Source organism: Myotis yumanensis, unplaced genomic scaffold (genome assembly GCF_028538775.1).
Source record: "Myotis yumanensis isolate MYYU_CA2020_CCGP unplaced genomic scaffold, mMyoYum1.0.hap1 SCAF_5, whole genome shotgun sequence".
Classification (NCBI taxonomy): Eukaryota; Metazoa; Chordata; class Mammalia; order Chiroptera; family Vespertilionidae; genus Myotis; species Myotis yumanensis.
In genome coordinates, this window is record NW_027223756.1 from 21474334 (window position 1) to 21493069 (window position 18736).

An 18736-nucleotide genomic window follows, 5' to 3' on the forward strand; every position below is an offset into this window, starting at 1 on the left:
TCTGGCATGTTTATCTGAGCAACGGGTATAGAACCTCTCTTACCTGAGGCTCGTGCACCCTTAGGGAGCTTCCAGGATGAACCAGAGCTTGCATCCTAACATACAGCCCTGGGCCTGTCACTGCTCTACTTTAAACCTTTTAGTGCCCCCACCCCGCTGCATAGCCCTCAGAAAACCAAAGCTCCTCACCATGCTGACCTCTCTATACCATCTCTCACTGCACCCACCACCCCTACACACACCATGTTCTCACGCCACAGCATTTCAGTTTCCTGACCAACAGTGCTAGCTCTTACCTCTGGGCCTTGGCACATGCCCTCCCTCCCACCTTCACTCAACCCTCGTTACCCATCAGGCCTCAGCTTGGCTATCACTTCTCTCAGGAAGCCTTCCTTTGCCACCAGGTCTGAGTCAGGGCGGGACACCGACCCCACTCTCCCCCTTCCCCCCCGGGCTCTGGTGGTGTCTATTATTGCCCTAACACTCACACTGCATGTAACTGACTGTTGACTTGCCTTTCTCACCAGACTGTGGGCTTTGGGAGGACAGGGCCCTCATCTGTCTGACTTCTTGCTGTAACCCCAGCAGCTAAGGCCGACTCCAGGAGGCGCCCAAGGTGTGCTGTAGACACTCCTTAGTGAACACACGCGTGAATGAGGTGCCATTTTTAGGTGTACCAAGTGCTCAGAGAACAAATGTCACCCAGGGGAATCTGACTGTCCAATGGTTAGAGTCACACAAATTCAAGAGGCATTTTTATCTTTGAAGTCCTTTATTCCCATTGGTTCACATCAGTTATTCACCAAGCTAGAGCTCATCACATGAACCAAGAATCCACTCATCCTTCCTTTGATATTGTCATCTTGTCCTCATGTCCAAAACTGGGCTGGGGCCCAAAAGGTTAAAGAGGGGTCACTCCGCTGCAGGGAGCAAGGGACACCCCTGTGGTCAGTCTTCCACTCTTAGAAGATTTGTTCCGTTCACAGGCAAATACCTTAGCAAGCTCAACAGTGAAAGAAACAAGACACAGTGCAGTGGTCCTAGGCATTCGGGGCGGGGAGGGGGGGAGGAGCACATAATGCAGAGTCTCCTGGGGAAAATTCAGGCCATTCTCCATCTTCTCAATATGCATTTTCTCACCCTTCAGTGACTTTCAATCTCATCCCCTGGTCCACGAGAAACCATATCCATGTGCTACTGATACATTTTTATTTTCCCTTCATGAGATCCATTTAGTTCCAAGTGTATTTCCGTTTCCTCCCTTGTACCTACAAGAACATCCAATTTTGTTCAGGTCCCTTTTAATGGCACTTAATAAATATACATTCTGGGACCTGACAGAACAGGCTGTCCTGTTTCACACCACCTCTGCAGCTGCCTGTTCAGAATCTCTGCGCTGGCACAAGGCTCAGAGGGGCACGTCCTGGCTTACAGCTTGTGGCCATTTCCGACCCCAGGACTCTCCCATCCACCACTGCGTGCCTAGGGCAGAGGTTCCCAACCTGGCTGCACACTAAAGCACCTGGGGAGCGTCCTGAGGCCCAGACCACTCCCCGGCCAATTCCATCAGAATCTCCGGGTGGGGTCCTGGCTTGAGGCACAGTGGGAAGCTGCCCAGGTGACTGCGGTGAGCAGCTGCGCTGAGAAACCCTGAGCCAGGGTTCCAGCCCAGGGCAGGCTCTCGGTAAGTACGGTGGGACCACACATGGATTTCTTATTTTATCTGCTCCCCTCTGCTTCCTATTTGTATCGGAAATCTGAGCAGGAGAGAGAACGGAAAATGAGTCAAGAGCATCTTATAAAGTGAACTGGAGCTGGGAAAGGAATTGTGGGGACCAGCTTCCCTTGCATTATGCATTCTTCACGCTTTCACAAGCCCAGAGGAGGTGAGGTGCAGACTGTCTGGCACAGACGTGTATATACATCTTAAAAGCCCTCTAAAATCCAGGCACTGCAGTTATAACCACATAGAGATGTTCTTGGAAAGAAGTCTCAACTGCCACCTGTTTTTACACACTAACTTGGGTTGGCCCCAAATTTTGTCGTTTGTATTCAAGATCGTGCTGGGTCACCCTTGTGTTCTTCTGTGAGCCTCACAATTTATCTCCGCCCACAGTGACATCCTAGAGGTGATTCAACAGCAGCTGCACCCAGAATTGCCCCAGTGGGCCAGTTTTTATTGAGGGGCTTCCATTTCCAGGTTCTAGGAAGCCATGACAATAGGTTTGATCTCACCAAGTTCACGAGCTTGGCTACTGGACTGCAGCATTGAGAAGGAGCCTGCGGCAGACCCTGGGTTTATGGGAAAGGACGCCGCGTGGACTAATAATGCCTGCCGTGGGCACGGGAAGTAGCAGAATGAATGCTGATGTGGGGGCCAACCTGAGACCACTTCCAGCACATCCTGCTACCGACGGTAACTTACATTTATATGCGCTTCACAATTTGCTTCCATGCCCTTCGCCTCATGCTATTCTCACCGCAATCCTGTGAGTTAGGGCTTTGTGGATGGGATACCTGAGGTTGTGTCCTAAGTGGAAGGTCCCACAGTCACCTGGCATCCGTCCACTGTTGCCGCAGGCCCTCAGTGGCCTCCTGAAACCACCGGGGTCCCCTGCTTCCAGAAACAGGAAACCAAGCCATGACCTAACCTCCCCGCCCACCGGGCCTGTAGTCACCTGCTTCAGTGTCTTCTGTGATTTGCATGTCCCTTTGTGCCCTATTCAGAGAACACAGCAACGGTGTGCAACTGCTTGGCAACAGCCTCGCACACCCCACCTCACACACCCTCCAAATCTCTCCCCTGGCACGGGCTCTGAATGTACCTACACACATTCCAGAACTGTGACTTGGCCACACCCATGCCCAGGCCTGGGCAAGACTGTCCTGGGAACCTCCCGCTGCCCCAACAAGAACCTACTTCCCAACTAGAGAGGGCTCTCAGGGGCTCACTGCCCAGGACAGCTCACTCCCAGCAGGGAGAAATAGAGACGACCGACCGGTCGGCTGTGGTGCCTCCTGGACCACATGCAGGAAGTGAACTGTCAGGCCAGCAGCCCTGGGCTTCTCCGGCGCCCCTCCCTACACCCACACAGCACACGGGTGACATTCACCTGGGCGGCCCTCTCCATGGGCAGGCCCAGATGGGGGCCCCAGTAGGACTGGCCATTGGCAACAGCAAATCCTTATCAACTTGACCTGCCATCCCCCATGCTGTGACTCCAGGCTGGAACAACCTCCTCATGAAGACAAATAAGCCGTCCTGGCTGGAGCCTTCCGTGCCCGCCCACGCCAGGCATTGTGCAAGGGCAGCGCCCAGCTCTTCTGGCTGCCTCCTGGGTGGCCTTCACCCCACGCTGGCCTGCTCTCCCCTCCACCCTGCCTTCTCTTTCTTCTCTTCCCTCCTGGGGTCACAACCTCTAATCCTCCTCATCCCTTGGCAACTTGGACTCCAAGGAAGGCAGCCTAGGGGGGCAGACTCCAGCCCCAGGGAGCCGGGCTCGGGGCCCTGGCCAGGAAGCTGGAAGGCACATATCCCCTCCGTCCGTCCACCTCCACGAGGCTCCATTCCGGGTTCCCCTTCTTGTCCGGGGCCTCCAGGACAGTCACCGGCTGGCCTGCCTGCAGACTCACTTCGTGGCTGTTTCTGGCCACAAAGGGGTACATGGCGACCACCTGGAATGTGGGAGTGACAGCCATGGTCAGGGTGGGAAGACAGACAGACCCCCTCCCCCCAGGAAGGCTGTTGATCCCTCCCAGCCCATCAGCCCCCACTGCTGGGCAGGCATCGCCTCCCAAGCACATCCGTGGTCTTTCTGTTTCTGGGGCTCCCACCACTGACACCCACAATGAGGCAGGCTCTGTCCTAGCGCTTTGCCTGGTCTTGACTGCCACAATTCTATGACTCTATTTGCCCCGTTTTTCAGATAGGGAAACTGAGACTCAGAGAAGTTAAGGGTTTTATTCAAAATCACACGGGTAGTTTTTAATGTGTTCACACGGCTGTGCGACCATCACTACTGTCGAATTCCAGAACATCCTCATCGCCCCAAAAGGAAACCCCACACTAGTTAGTGGTCACTTCCCATCCCTCCCTCCCTCAGCCCCTGCCAACCACTGGTCTTTCTGTCTCTGAACATTTGATGTGCATACAGTCACACACTACACGACTTTCTGCGTCTAACTACATGTGGGAGCACGCACTGGCACGTCCTTTCTCTGGGTCCCACCCCTGGCCAGGACACTGGTGTGGCCACCAATCAAGGCCCCAGACTCATTGGTAGTGGCCCCTCCAGAGAGGAGAAAAATCAGAGCTCCCCTCCACTCCCCAACTCACCTGGGTCGAGGCTGGGACAGAGGCAACTAGGGCTGGGGTGGGCTCCGGTGTCGGATGCCGGGAGTCCTCGCGAGGCCCCGCCTGCACCCTGAGCTTCTCCTCCCGGGGGACGATCTGGTAGGGCTCCAGTTTCCCCGCTGGCACATACCCTCGATGTCCTGCGGACATACCAAACGTGAACTGGCTACAGGCCACCTTCTCCACCCCTTCGAGTGGGAGAGGAAGTCACTGCCGTGCATGGATGTCAATGCCTCCAACACAGCTTCTCAGCACTAAAGGGACATCTAGGAACCTCTCAGCCCCCACCCCCTGACCCCCTGCACACGCTGCCTCTACCTTCTGCTTGCACACCCCCAGGGACAGGGAGCTCATCCCCTCCTGAGGCGACCCACTCGGTTCTGAACACTGACAGAGAGAACAAGTTCTCCTCAGTCTGGGATGAAAACTGCACCTCGGGTCCCTTTCCCCTGAGGCAGCTGCTTCCTCGCCCAGGATAGCCTTTTCCACGAGGCAGACATGGCCTTTCTCTTTTCCAAGTGCCCTGGTTCCTTCTCATGTGGCAACTACTCCAGTGCTGCTCTAGCTGCTGTCGTTAGGAACGGCCACCCTAGTGCCAGGTCCCACACTGACCATCTAGTCGTCACACCAACCACCCGTTTCACTGCTGGGCCCGCCGGGCTGGGGGAGCTGCGACCCTTCTCCCGCTTTACGCAGCTAGTTCAGTGGTGGGATTGGGTCCACGCTCAGTCCTCGCCACCCGGGAGCCTCGCTTTAATCCCCACTCAGTTCTTTTCAGCTGAGTCATGAGACTGTTTTTAGAGCATTTCTGCTGGATTTATCCTGTTTTCTTAATGTTTTCATAGACTCACTTTTTAAAATCTGGTCTTGTACTATACAATAATAAATAAAGTCATGGGTTTATATCCTAGTTATTTTTCCCAATAAAATTAATATCCTTAAGTAGCAATGGTAATGAACTGTCTGGTGGGGGAAACTGTCCACAGACCCCTCCCATCCTCCTGTGTGACCCCAGCCTCTGGGTCACATATTCTCTGGAAGATCCATCTCTTCCTGGATTCATGGTGTCCTTTCCCTCCTGGTCCATCTCTTTCTGGGTTCATGGTGGTCCTTCCCTCCTACCCGGCTACACGGGGGCACCCAGACCTGAGCACCACACCCCAGGGTGTGACCAGTGCACAGGAAACTCGCCCTCATTCTGGACATCAGACGTCTGTCCACGTAGCCGGATCCAAGCACCCCCTTCTCTGTCTCTCAGGGTGATGCTGAAGTTCTGCCCACCTCCCTGGTCTGTGAGGTCCCCGAGGCAGGGTCCTTGTCTCCCTTACACAGCGTCCAGCACACAGGGTGCCTGATAGCAGATGTGGCAATGAAAGACTGAACTCCTCTTTTTGGCCTTTCATGCACCACCCTGACCTGGCTATGCTCCAGGCCCTGCATTTCACCTGGGCTCAATTCCCACCTTGGATGTGCATGGCCAGACTCTGACCTCTGAGGGCACCTGTGTCTCCCACTGGTCCTGTTGGGTGGTTTTCCCAGAGGGAGGGGAAGGGCCCACCAAGTCCCACATACCCCCAGTGTCCACCAGCCAGCGGCTGCTGTTGCCTTTGGTGTCCTTGTTTTGAAGGAGGGCCACGATTTGGCCCCGAGGCAATGACAGGTCCAGAGTCCGAGACCCGCTGGTGTTGCTTGTCACCTGGTACAGCTTTCCCGGGCCATACTTGGTCAGGAGAGCCTGCACCTGACGCTCAGCCCCTGGCAGGAGTGGCTGGGGAGAGGAGAGATAGAGGCAGTGCTTGAGTTAGCGTGTCAAAGCTGGGGCCAACATCTGCCCACAGTCCCCTGCCTACTAGGCAGCTGCGCCAGATGAGAAACACATGCAATTAGTATCCAAGGGATCGCACCTCATTTAACCTCTAAAATCCCTAACCTGTTTGCTCAGTGGTTAGAGCATCGGCCTGAGGACCAAAGAGTCCCGGGTTCGATTCTGGTCAAGGACATATGCCTTGGTTGCAGGCTCCTCCTCGGCTCAGACTCTGGTCAGGATGCGTGCAGGAGGCAACCAATCCATGGGTTTCTCTCACATCGATGTTTCTGTCCTTCCCTCTCTCTTCCACTCCCCCTAAAAATCAATGGAAAAATACCCTCAGGTGAGGAGTAACAAAAAATAAAATAAAATCCCTCCCAGGTCTAACCTTCTGGAGTTTTCCAAGTTCTACTTTCAGGTTCTGAAATTGCTCAGTCCCAGAGCTCCAGTTTAGGTGCTCTAAATCCTGCCCCTAGCACCAGGCTAAGTTGACCCTCAGGGAGGTGCCTGGTATGGATCTTTCAACCCATTTGATGGTGAGCTTCATGCGGCACCAGATCTTACTCATCGGGCACCTCAGCCAGCACAGGGCAGGCACAGGGAGCCCTCCCACACGTGGGGCGGAAGGAATGCGGCCCTTTACCCCGTGACTTTTCAGTCCACCAGTATTTACTGGGCCCTACACGTGTTTACTGGGCACGGTGAGCCTTGTGAATGGTGCAGCAGAAACACAGGAGCGATGGGCTGCCACCTCGCTGGGAGAACGACTCAGCTCATCCCACAATCTCCTGGCAGGACCTTTGTTTTTCATTCACTGCTTCCAGCAAAAGTATCAACAAGAGGGGATTGGGGTGACTATCCCTTTTTATAAAACAAAGAAGAAAGGGAAAATGTTGCATATAGGTTTACAGTGTATTCTCTTTCTCTTACTATATACATATGGATGTATTTACACTCACCATGTTTCTGTGGTTAGTTATTTCTGGGTAGGGAGGTGCTGGGTATAGGGAGATCGACAGAGATGCCCTCGGGGACATTTGGGCACAGACTCTGCCACTGCCCATACTCCAATGGGTTCACTGAGTCAGGATCAAGAACCAGGAGAACCCAATGTTTCAAACAGGCCCTAAAACGGAAGTGTGGCGATGGGGCCTCTTATTTCAGACGGGTGGTGCTAACCTGAGTGTGAAAGCCAGTGGGGTAGCAAATACGTGCCTTCTTTCTCAAGTCTGGCAGCGCCTACCTGTGTAGAGGACAGCAGCTGTCCCCGGATGGGCCACCTCACTTCCGTGGGCTCTGTTCCCTTAGCCAAATAAGGCAGGAATTTACAGGAGGGTGTGTGTGTGTGTGTGTGTGTGTGTGTGTGTGTGCGCGCTTTTCAACACGCACACTGGTATTATTATGTTCCCATTTCTTTCTTCCTTTTGTTTTTCCAAGTCTTCTCTTTTTTTGGGCAATTAGCATGGATTGCTTTTCCAGTAAACACACACACACACACACACTCACTCACCTGTCATTTTGTTTTAAGTAGAAAGAGGGGGGAGGTTCCTGTGACTCCATCGAGGGCTGCTCTATTCTTTCTTTTCTGCACACTTCTTCTCCTCGAGTTGCAGGGCCCATGTCACCCCCCAAGAGACCTCTGCTGGGGCAGCCCCAGTGTGTGTGGGGCGGGGGGGTGGAGGGGGGACAGCTGTGGTCTGAGGAGTATCGGCCCCAACCCTTCGGAGCGGACTCGCATCTCCGATGGTCTTTGACGGTCTCTGCCCTGTGGACAGGTGCGAAGGCTGCCGGCATCGGCCAGCGCTGCTGGGCCCCTTTCCTCGTCTCTCTGTGTCTCCGGGCCCCCTCTTCCTCCTGGGGAACCTTGGGTGTCTCCTGACCCTTCGCTTCACATCTCACATGTGATTGAACACACAGTTTCCATTTTCTGAAACCCTGGGAGCCCCGTATCCCTTCAGCTACTTCCGTTACTTTTAAAACATACACTACGTGGGTATAGTCAAGTGGACTGACTGAAAGATACCCTTTCCTCATATTTTAGAGAAACATACTTTACCAAAACAGCACTTGGCCATCCAAAGTTTTGTGAACCATTATGGAGCATACAAACTGCATTTAAAATAAGTCACAGGATGTAATGTACAACACAGAGAATATACTCAATAGTATCATAATAACTTTGTACCCTGACAGATGGTCTTACCATGGTGATTATATCTTAAGGTATGTATATTTTGAATACACCAGACACTAATATAATATTGTATGTCAACTATACTTTAATTTTTTTTTTAATCCTCACTAGAGGATATTTTTCCATTGATTTTTAGAGAGAGTGGAAGGGATGGGGAGAGACAGAGAGAGAAACATTGATGTGATAGAGACATATCGATTGGTTGCCGCCTGCACACACCCCAACTGAGGCTGGGGATCGAGCCTGCAACCGAGGTATGTGCCCTTGACCGGATCAGGCCCGAGACCCTTCAGTTTGTGGCTGATGCTCTACCCACTCAGCGAAACTGGCGAGAGCAACTATACTTTAATTTTTAAGAAATTCCATAGTGAAAAGAAAATTTAAATGTCTTAATTTTTTGTAAATTTTCTTTTTTTTAATCCTTGCCTGAGGATATTTTTATTAATTTTAGAAAGAGAGGAAGGGAGAGGGAGAAAAAGAGAGGCAAACCTGGATTGGTTACCTCCCGCATGCACTCTGACAAAGGGTCAAACCTGCAACCTGGGCATATGCTCTGACTGGGAATCGAACCCTTGACCTTTCAGTATCCAGGACGATGCTCCAACCAACTGAGCTACACTGGCCAGGACTTAAATGACTTCTTATTTAAACTTTTTACTCATTCTGAATGCTCGTATTTGAAGCAGGTTCAGTGAGAAGGTGATAAGGACATGGTAAATTTTTATGAAAATTTTGAAGAAGTTCCAGGTTTTGAGGTGTTAAATGCCACTTGCTCATTATTATTCCTAATTTCACTTAATCGCAAAATGTTTGGGCTTTCTTACTCTTGACCCATGAGTTCTGTTCTCTGATGCTTATTGGCCTTGAAGAGCATGTGTGGATGGGAATGTGAATCCCTCCCACACCCACCCCAGCTCTGAGAGAGAAAGGAGAGAGGGAAAGGGAGAATGTGTCCCTGGATAACAGGAAACACTGAAACTATAAAAGGGGGAGGAAGAAGGGGCTTGAGCCTCACCCCCTTACAGAGGGTCAAGGAGGTCACTTACTTGAACAGTGGGCGGTGTCTGCACTTTCTCGAAGTTCTCTTGAAAGGAGCGAAGCTGGTGACCGGTCTGGCCCAGTGCGTCCTCCACCAGCTTCCTGAAGGCCGGCTCCGAGAGGTGGTGGTGGGGCAGCTGGGTAGGGACAGACACCGTCAGCCCACAGTAAACCCAGGTGCGTTACGATGGGCCTCTGTGTCCTGGTCAGCTGTCGTTTTTGTCTGCCTAGCGCCCCACTTTCCTTTGAGGAAGTGTCCTTCACTGGGGGTCCAGCAGAACTGCCCATCGTGGTGCTCTAGCCACAGAAGTGGCAGTCACGGCACCCCCTCTCCTAGGCCCCATGATTGGTCCAAGGATCGGACAATGGATCCAAGTGGGGCCAATCGGAGTCCTCCCATCAGATTTAGGCCGTGAAGGCTGGGAATGAGAAGGTCATTCTTCCTTTGGATTCTGAGATGGGAAGGTAAGAGCTTGGAGCTGTTAGGAGCCACCTCTCCCACCGCACAGAGAGAGGCCTGCCTGAGAACAGAGCCAATCCAGAGGGGACAGAGTGAGGGGTGGAGTGAAGTCGAGCCCTGCTGGGTACTGAATTCGTACTGAATGCAGCTGAGTCTCCAGCTCCGTCCCCTCATGGTCTCCCAGTTATGCAAGACAATACATTCTTCTTTACACCTGGCCTGGTCTTGAACTCAAGGGGTTCTGACTAACACTCTGTCCAGAGACTTTGGCCCTGTTAGGCATCTCCTGCACTCTGATCAGATAACCGAGGAGTGAGTGAGACCCCGCAGCTAACAAAGACACGTCCTCTCTGTTAACAAACTCGTTGCTCTTGATTCTGATTTAGTGCCTCCTTTCCCCTGTCCCCAGGATGCAGACAGACTGAGTTTCTACCATGCAGGTCTTTCCCAAGCTCCATGGATGAGCCCATCAATCACTGACAGGCCCTAACATTCTACGTTACAGGACCCACCAAGACGTGCCCTCTTTCTGCTTTCATAGAGTTGACCTCCCCTACCGGCATCTGTAACACTCCCCAGCCCGGCACATCCTAGCCTAATACAACGGTGTCTGGAGAGAACCCTAGAGGGTGGGAGGAGAATGAAAATATCCTCTAATCAGATTTCCCCTCTGCCTTTAGGAAAGATAAATGCTTCTTCCTGCAGTTGGTTCAGGCCTAATTCAATTCAAAAGGAGTGTCTGAGAGAGAACTCTGTACTAAATGCTGTGAGGGCCAAAACGAAGAAAAGCCTATAGTCCCAGCCCCCCTCAAAGAGGAGAAACAGCTGTACCCATCACCCCAGGAGGCAGGCTCTATAAAGTGCTAGTCTCCCAGCAGAGCCTCTGCTTCTGAGCTCCAGAGCCTGGAAATGGCCTGGAGTTCCAGCTTCATCCTTGCTTTTATGATCTGACTCTACTAATGGAAGGAAAACAGGCATGAGAGAGATCAAGAAGGTCCACACAGCCTCCTCCTCAGCACCTGATGGCCTGTTTGGAAGGCCCAAACTCCCTCTCTGCTCCTGCAAAAGATGGCTGAAGGGGCTGCATGGCCTTGCCTGGCTATTCCCCAGAGGTGCCCCCCGTCCTGGAGGCCTTACCTGGGCCAGGCTGCTCTCTGCCCTCTGCAACACTTGCTTCGCAAGGTCCCTCTGGAGAGCCATGAATGTGCCCAGGATCTGGCCCAGCCACTGCACGGCCAACTGGTTAAACTGCGGGAGCTCAGCCACCAGCAGGGAATTGAGTGCCTGGTACGTGTGCCGGGCCTCCTCCTCCTCGTAGGTCACGCTGCCCTCCTCCAGCAGCTTCTCTTCCAGCCGCTCAAAGTCCAGTAGTTTGTCCAGACGTTTCTTGATCAGGTTCTGAGGACCGGCCAGGGCTTTGGCCAGGCTGCACAGCGGCTGCCCCACCAGGCCTTCCAGCCGCTGCTTCTGTGGGAGAGGGGAGCTTGAGAGCCCAGGAAAGAGGTGGCAGCGGGTGGGCACCGGGGAAAGGGAGCTTTGAAGGTAGGCAGGCCTGGGCTCCAGTCCTGCCCCCACTGACTAGCTGTGACCTCTAGCACGCTATCTAACCTTTCTGGGTCTCAGTGTGCCCATCTGGAAAATGGGGACAGTGCTGGTAATGAGGTTAGCAGAGTGCCTGGAACAGAATAGGTATTTAATATGTCACTTCTTTTTTTAAAAAATAGATTTGAATTGGTTTCAGAGAGGAAGGGGGGGAGAGAGAGAGATAGAGAGAGAGAGAGTGAGAGAAGAAGAAGAAGGAGAAGAAGAAGAAGAAGAAGAAGAAGAAGAAGAAGAAGAAGAAGAAGAAGAGGAGGGAGAGGAGGAGGAGGAGGAGGAGGAGGAGGAGGAGGAGGAGGGAGGGGGGAATCATCAATGATGAGAGAGAATCATTGATTGGCTGCCTCCTGCACGCCCCCTACTGGGGATTAAGCCTGAAACCCGGGTATGTGCCCTTGATTGGAATTGAACCTGAGACCTTTCAGTCCGCAGGCTGATGCGCTATCCACTGAGCCAAACCAGCCAGGGCTAATATGTCGCTTCTTAATATCGTTACTGTGCTTGGATAATGAAAAAGATGTGGTATAGAGTGGTGGTCAAAAGCATAGACTTTGAGGCTCAGATCCAAGCTTGCCACCGACCATCAGAATAACGTGGGTGGCCAGCCCCTCTGAGCCTCAGCTGTCATTTGCAGAAGGGGCTATTAATAGTACCTGCCCCTACGCCCGTAAACAGTGCTGTGAGGATTAAATGAGGTGAAGAATTCGAAGTGCTTAGCTCAGTGCCTGGCAGACAGTGAGGCTCAGTAAACATTAGCTGGGGCTATTTTTATCGGTAAAACACTAAAAATAATCTCTGCCTTGCTGACTACCCAGGGTAGTTATGGATGTGACAATGTGTGAAGGACCTGGCACCTAAATATTATCCTTATAGGTTCTGTCACCTGCCCAAAAAAGAAAGAGGAAGGGAGAAATTCCACTCACAAACTCAGGAAAGGCCTGGAGCTGAAGGTCTCTTGCCAGGTTACAGTACTGCCCCACAGGCCCCGCGGGCATGTCCAGGTCATATTGCTGCGGCCGGAAGCGGAGGAAAGCCTGGACCAGGACAAATGAGAGACAGAAAATCATGGCCCGTCATGGACATCTCACACCAGCATCCCCTGCAGCAGACCCCTGAAGAGGCTGTCCAGGCCGCCTGCACATCCCCTGTGACAGGGAAGCACATCCTATTCTGTCCTTGGACACCTTGGTTGATTAGACAGTTCCTCCTCCCGTGGTCGGCAAACCGTGGCTCTCGAGCCACATGGGGCTCTTTGGCCCCTTGAGTGTGGCTCTTCCACAAAATACCACGTGCGGGTGCACACGTACAGTGTAATTGAAACTTCGTGGCCCATGCGCAGAAGTCGGTATTTTGTGGAAAAGCCAGTATTTTGTGGAAGAGTCACACTCAAGGGGCCAAAGAGTCACATGTGGCTCGCGAGCCGAGGTTTGCCAAGCCGCAGTTTGCCAACCACTGTCTAAGCTGAGCCCAGCTCTCGTGGCTCAGTGGTTGAGCGTCGACCTATGAACCAGGAGGTCACAGTTCAATTACCAGTCAGGGCACATGTCCAGGTTGCAGGATCGATCCCCAGTAGGGGGCATGCAAGAGGCAGCCGATCAATGATTCTCTCTCATCATTGATGTTCCTATCTCACTTTCCTTCTCCCTTCCTCCCTGAAATCAATAAGAATATATTTTTAAAAAATAGAGATACTAAACCGACATCTTTCTCCCTATTCCAGCGCTTCCCAAATTCACACATCTGCATTCCTCCCTTAGGAGTTTTTTGCCATGTCTATATTCCACGTGTTCTATTAAAACTTTTCTTTAAATCAACTAAGCATTCCTACTTAAAACAATGCATTTAAAAAAACAAATATCTTATGACACTACCATAAAGGGAAAGCCAGTAATAACTGCCATAAATAGTCATGGAAGAATAATTGCTGTGAAAACAAAATCATTAAGTTCTGCCTTGATGTCACTGCCTGCTGAAGGCTCCTAGCCCAAGACTGCCTCTGCCATGTTAGCAGCCTGCCAGCCAAAGAGGCTTTTCCTGGACTCAGAGGATGAACAGAGGGAACCACTCTGTCCCTGTGGGATTCCATGTAACACTGGATCTGTCCTGTAAGTCCTGCCTCTAGGAAAATGCAGCCTGAAAGCCTCCAAACATCACCCTCCTCGACAAAGCCAGAGCGTCTCTCCTGTGCCTCTGGCTTCTTCCCTCATGGCCAGAGTGTTTTCCCTTCCTTCTCCCTGTGCTGCTCAGATCCTTCCACTGGGGGGCCAGGATGAAGCAGGAACAAGCAGGGATATGTGTCTACAGAGGAGTCTGAAACGACCACCCCCCTCCTTGTACGTACTTCCGGTAATGCCACTCCAAGTCCCATTATCCAAATAGCCCATTATCGTGTGACCAAAGCTGGGTTTGCGCAAATGGACATGCCTGAGAACAAAGCCACGTAAGAGGGACACAGTAGATGGAATGAGTCAGCATCGATGACAAGAATGAGCAGGGGATTTTGGCACAAGGAAAATAACATGCTGGATGGGAATGCAAGCTGCTGTTCCTGTAGGCTGAATTCAGTTTATAGAAATATATTTCCTTGGTCCTGAATAACACTTAAATTTTCATTTCATTAGCTGTTCTCATGGGCACATTGTGAGATTTCACCTAAAAGTCTGAATTTCCAGTCTTCTTTTTTTCCCCTTAAAATCAGAACTGGCTGACCAGGGCCCACAGCAACCACTCCCCTGAGTCAAGTAATAACTGCCCCTTTAGATTTTATTCATTCATTCATTCATTCATTCAAGTCATTCAAATTCCAAATATTATTACATGTTGATTTAATTACCAAAAAGGTCTCATAAACAGACATTAGGCTTTGTATACATGGACATTTCACTCAGTAATGCTACCTACTTGGCCCCTTTAAGCACCCGAGTTTGCCGCCCCTGCCCTGGGTGCCAGTCTGACAGGGTTCTTCTGAGGGTTCTGACCCCAGTGAATTTTTATCCTGCCCAGTTGGAACCCCAACCCCTGAGAGCTCAATGGGCTCAGAAGCTGCCCCTGTCCTATGGCCTGTCGGCCGAGGAGTGCCTGCCCCAGGGCCCTCTTCTGGCCTGCAGCCAGGGAAGACCTCTTCCATTTGGTTCCTGCAGCTGGTATTTTTGCCAGCTTGTCAGATGGGCCCTGCACGTCTTCTGCCCAGGGAGCCCAACCCAGCCCCACCCACTATTAACTGCAGGATCCTCACCTCCAGATTGTCCAGGTAAGCTGCCACATTGTTCTTCAGCTCAGTCACACACAGCGACACCCAGTGGAACCTCTCTTCTAAGTCATCAAATTCCTTGTCTTCTGTCTGAGAGTCAAGTTATTCTCGTGAGAGCCATGAAAATCCACAAGGGGGCAGTGTGCACCATATACCTGCATCCCCAAGTCTTCACTGGGGACCACCTTTCCTCAGATCTGCCCCAAAGCTGAGTGGGACAATTAGAGGCAGGGAGTGCAACTTAGTGGTTTTGTATTCAGACCACAGAATCAAATACACAAGCATATGAGTCCTGGTTCCCCTGCTTCTAAGCTGTGTGACCTTGGGCAAGTGTTTGACCCTCTCTGAGCCTCTCATCTGCAAAAGGGGCGGGGGGGGGGGGGGGGAGAGGAATAGGAACACCAACTTCATTGTGTGGACCAAGTAGTGCCTGGTTCACAGTAAGTACTTAATCAGCCTGAGCTGCTATTGGTAGCCATCAATCAAAGCTGGGTCCGTGCCCAGACCCAGAGATTAGCTCTGCTATCTGTGTAAAGAGGTCCCAGAGAGAAAGTGGCACAAGGTGCAGCGGAGAAAGCCCTCCCCAGGCTCCACAGAATCAAGTGGGTTGCCGACTCCGCCTGTGCCCGCTATCACTGCTGGGAACCACTTCCCTCCCTGAGCCTCATCTCCGAAGGCAGTCTAAGCACCCTGGCCCACCCCTGCACAGTCTTGCTTGTCCCTTGAGATGTGACCCTTCCCCCTGCCCATGCTCACCCTCAACACGAGCCCCGCCTCCTGCTTCAGCAGCTGGCTCAGCCGGGTGGTCTTCTTGGAGAGGGTGTGCGTGTTGATGCGGGCCAGCCGCTCCCGGAGGGTGAGCTGCTCCACTTTGGTGTACTTGGAAGCTGCGCCGACAGAGAGGGAGGGCGTGGGGACAGAAGCTGACCCAGGAGAGCCAGCATCCAGCACAGCTGGCTAGGCACCTGAGTGGGCCCTCTTCTCAACGTCAGGGTCACCCCCATGAGAGAGGTGGTGAGTCAGGGAGCGCAGGCACAGGGCTGAGCCCTCACTCCCAGGTGTGAGCCCCGGCTGAACAGCCTGCTTGACTTGAATAAGTCGCCCCTCTCAGGTCTCAGTTTCCTCATCTGTAAATGAGGCCAGCCAGCTCGTGGGATTGCTGGGAGGATCACCTAAGATGATAGGTCCAGATCTACTTTCTAAAGAACCCAAGTGAGAGGTGATTTGCCTGCGGTCCCTCAGTCACTGTTACCAGGCCAAACTGGGCTCAGAACTTCTTACTGATTGCCTGACCCCAAGCCTGAGTTTTAAACCTGGCTCTGTCCCTTATCAGCTCTGTGACCTGGAGCAAATGACTAATGCTTCCAGTTTACCCAACTGTGAAATAGGACTAGCAGTGCCAGCCTCAGAGGATCAAACAAGATAGTAAATGAAAAACACGTCCTAGTTAGCTCTTAGTAATAAACATTAGCTAAATTATCGTTATTATACTGTCTCGGTTGTGCAAATCAGTTTCTCTCTCCTTGGGACATTGCTTTATTTTTTCCCCTAAACCTTTCTGTTTTAACAATCTGAGAGGCAGGATCCCCACTTATCCCCCTTCCCTGCCGAGGTATATAAACAGCCCTTTGCCTCCCCGCCCTCCTCACCACCATCCCCTCCCCCTGCCATCATTTCTCCTCCACAGTATAGCAGCCATGTGGTTTGGATGGAACCGCTCCCACTTTAGTTCAAGGGGTGGGTGCTAAATGCTATAAACCAATCCATATAATCCCATCCCCCTCGTGACAGTGATTGGTTCAAAGAACTAAGCCAATCAGCTCATGGCATTCCCCTAACCATAGTGATTGGTTCAGGGTGAGCACATGACCCAAGTGGGTCCTATCAGAGTGAAGCTCCAGTTTAATTTTGATGGCTAAGAGGAAAAAGACCCTGTCTTATCTTGAGGGGTGTGGTATGCAGATGTGTATCTTGAAATAGCAACAGCCATGTAGTACTATGAGGGAGGCTGTATGAAGATGAAGGTGACACACAGTAAAGAACAGAGACAAGAGAATTATAGGGAAGCTGACCCAGCAACCTGATCAAACCCTACCCAAAGGCCACCTACCTCTGGACTTGTGGTTACATGAGCTACTACCTCTCCTTCATTGGTGAAGCCAATCTGATATGAGCTTTTTATAACTGGAAGTATGCTCACTGATGTATCCTCTAAATTAACCAAGTCCTTACCCACTTCCTTGCGCCTCTTGTACTCGTTGATGTTGGTGTTCACGTCCTGGAGGGCAGAAGTAGCCCTCTGGAGGACAGAATAGGCACTGGCATCGGGAAGTGTGTTCTCCAGAATTTTCTGCAGCAGCAGTGGGTACTTAGTAATCCTCTGCAGAGGGATGACCAGTAAGAAACTGAGGCCCGAGGGTCCAGCTTGTGGCCTGAGGGAGAAGGCTGGTATTAGGTAGGAAAGGCCACCCTTGGGGACACCAGGGGGCCTGTCATTGAACTCACTGAGTGATCTCAGGCAAGTCACCTCCTTCTGTGGCTCTCAGTTTCCTCATCTGTAATGTGTGAGGTCTAGAAGTTAGATGGAAGCTGCTAGTTCTCATTTTACCCCCTTTATGGACCTTGGTTCCCCATCTGTACCAAACCCAATGATCAGTTTTATGCCCTCAGCTTATTCATTCACCCAACAGCAAACACAGAAGACCTCTCCCTCTTTACCGAAACACTTTTCTTTATTTGGCCTCAGAGACTCCCTCTGTCCGTCTCCTACTCCACAGACCGCTCTCTTGGCCGATTCTGCTGGCCTCTCTCCAATGCTGGGTGCTCTGGGGCCTCCTCTCCTCGCTCTTCACCCACTCTCTTACTGACTTCATTTAGTCCTATGGCTTTAAACACATCCAAAACTCAGATCTTCATTTTCTACTTCTGTCCGGAGTTCCAGACGCCCATGGCCTATTTAATATCTCACTTGGATATGTCCCAAGCACGACTCTCTATATTGGGCATCCACATGATATTTCAGTTAATAAAATGGTTCTGCTACTTCGCAACAGAAAAGCTTTAAAATTATGGGAGCTTAATGTTTAGAGATGCATTTGAAGTATTTAGTATGTAAGGAAAAAAGTCATAACATCTGTATCTTCCTTTAAATCATTTAGCATAAAAATAGATGAAGCAAACAGCAAAAGATTAACACTGGTTCATTTCAGGTAGTGGGTGTGTGAGTGTTCATTCCATTCTTCTATCTTTCTATATGTTTGACATTTGTCATAAAAAAAAAGTAAAAAATAAAGCACAGGAACTAATAGTGTCAAGGTCCCTTCTAGAGCCCTGGTTCATGACTGGGACATCTAGGTAATCTCCAACAGTCCTTCCTTGACCATGACCCGTAGCCCTCAGCCCTGGCTTTCGAGAAACCCAAGAGAGTTCCAAACTTCAATGTCCAAGAACGCCTCCTCCATGAAGACTCACATGAGTGCTGCTCATGACCACTCTCCGGCCCCCCTCTCTATGAGATCCTAGCCTCTTGCTCTTTTTCCTAAGGAAAAAGCTCCAGACTAAATGGCCAGGAAAGATCAGCCATGAGGCTAAAAATAGGCAGAGCAGGTGAGAACCCCTCCACCCCCTGCAGGGAGTGGGCAGGCAGGGCTAGGATCAAACCTTCAGGACACACCTACGCCGACCATCTGCTCTCACCAAAGGTTTCCTAGTGCTTGGCTGACCAAGGAAGGTGGAAGCAATTGCCAGATTTTGGCAAAATCTGTCCTCTGGGCTTATTTTCCACAGGAAGGGGCCAACTGCTCATGGGGACAACTGTCAAGTCACGAATCAGAGGCAGGGGGTCTTCAAAGAGAAGATCAGATCTCTTCTCCACAATTATCAAGTAACCCTGTCACTGCAGAGTAACAGCAGCCTCTTACCTGTATGGCCTTTCTAAGGTAATTGGGAGAAAAATTTGTATGCAGCCTTTCAGATAGGCAACAAAAATGACAAGATAATACCCAGAACTAGGGGAATGGGAGGAAACAGACCCT

At 51.4% G+C, this 18736-nt stretch overlaps 1 protein-coding gene across 2 annotated transcripts in view; it reads right to left on the reverse strand.

The window, feature by feature from the left end:
• Positions 1-753: 753 nt before the first annotated feature.
• ARHGEF37 (Rho guanine nucleotide exchange factor 37) overlaps positions 754-18736 on the reverse strand; it is a 35319-nt gene continuing 17336 nt past the window's right edge. Inside the window, exons 5-13 of one of the 2 annotated variants that reach the window (XM_070414623.1) lie at positions 16935-17134; positions 15459-15589; positions 14688-14792; positions 12376-12486; positions 10991-11317; positions 9402-9530; positions 5927-6122; positions 4337-4494; positions 754-3675 (exon numbers count right to left, since the gene is read on the reverse strand). In XM_070414623.1, the coding sequence (XP_070270724.1) occupies positions 3466-3675; positions 4337-4494; positions 5927-6122; positions 9402-9530; positions 10991-11317; positions 12376-12486; positions 14688-14792; positions 15459-15589; positions 16935-17134 (1567 nt within the window). In that variant the 3' untranslated portion in view covers positions 754-3465. Of the gene's footprint in view, positions 3676-4336; positions 4495-5926; positions 6123-9401; positions 9531-10990; positions 11321-12375; positions 12487-14687; positions 14793-15458; positions 15590-16934; positions 17135-18736 lie in introns of both variants that reach the window. The other variant, XM_070414622.1, reaches the window with a different exon arrangement.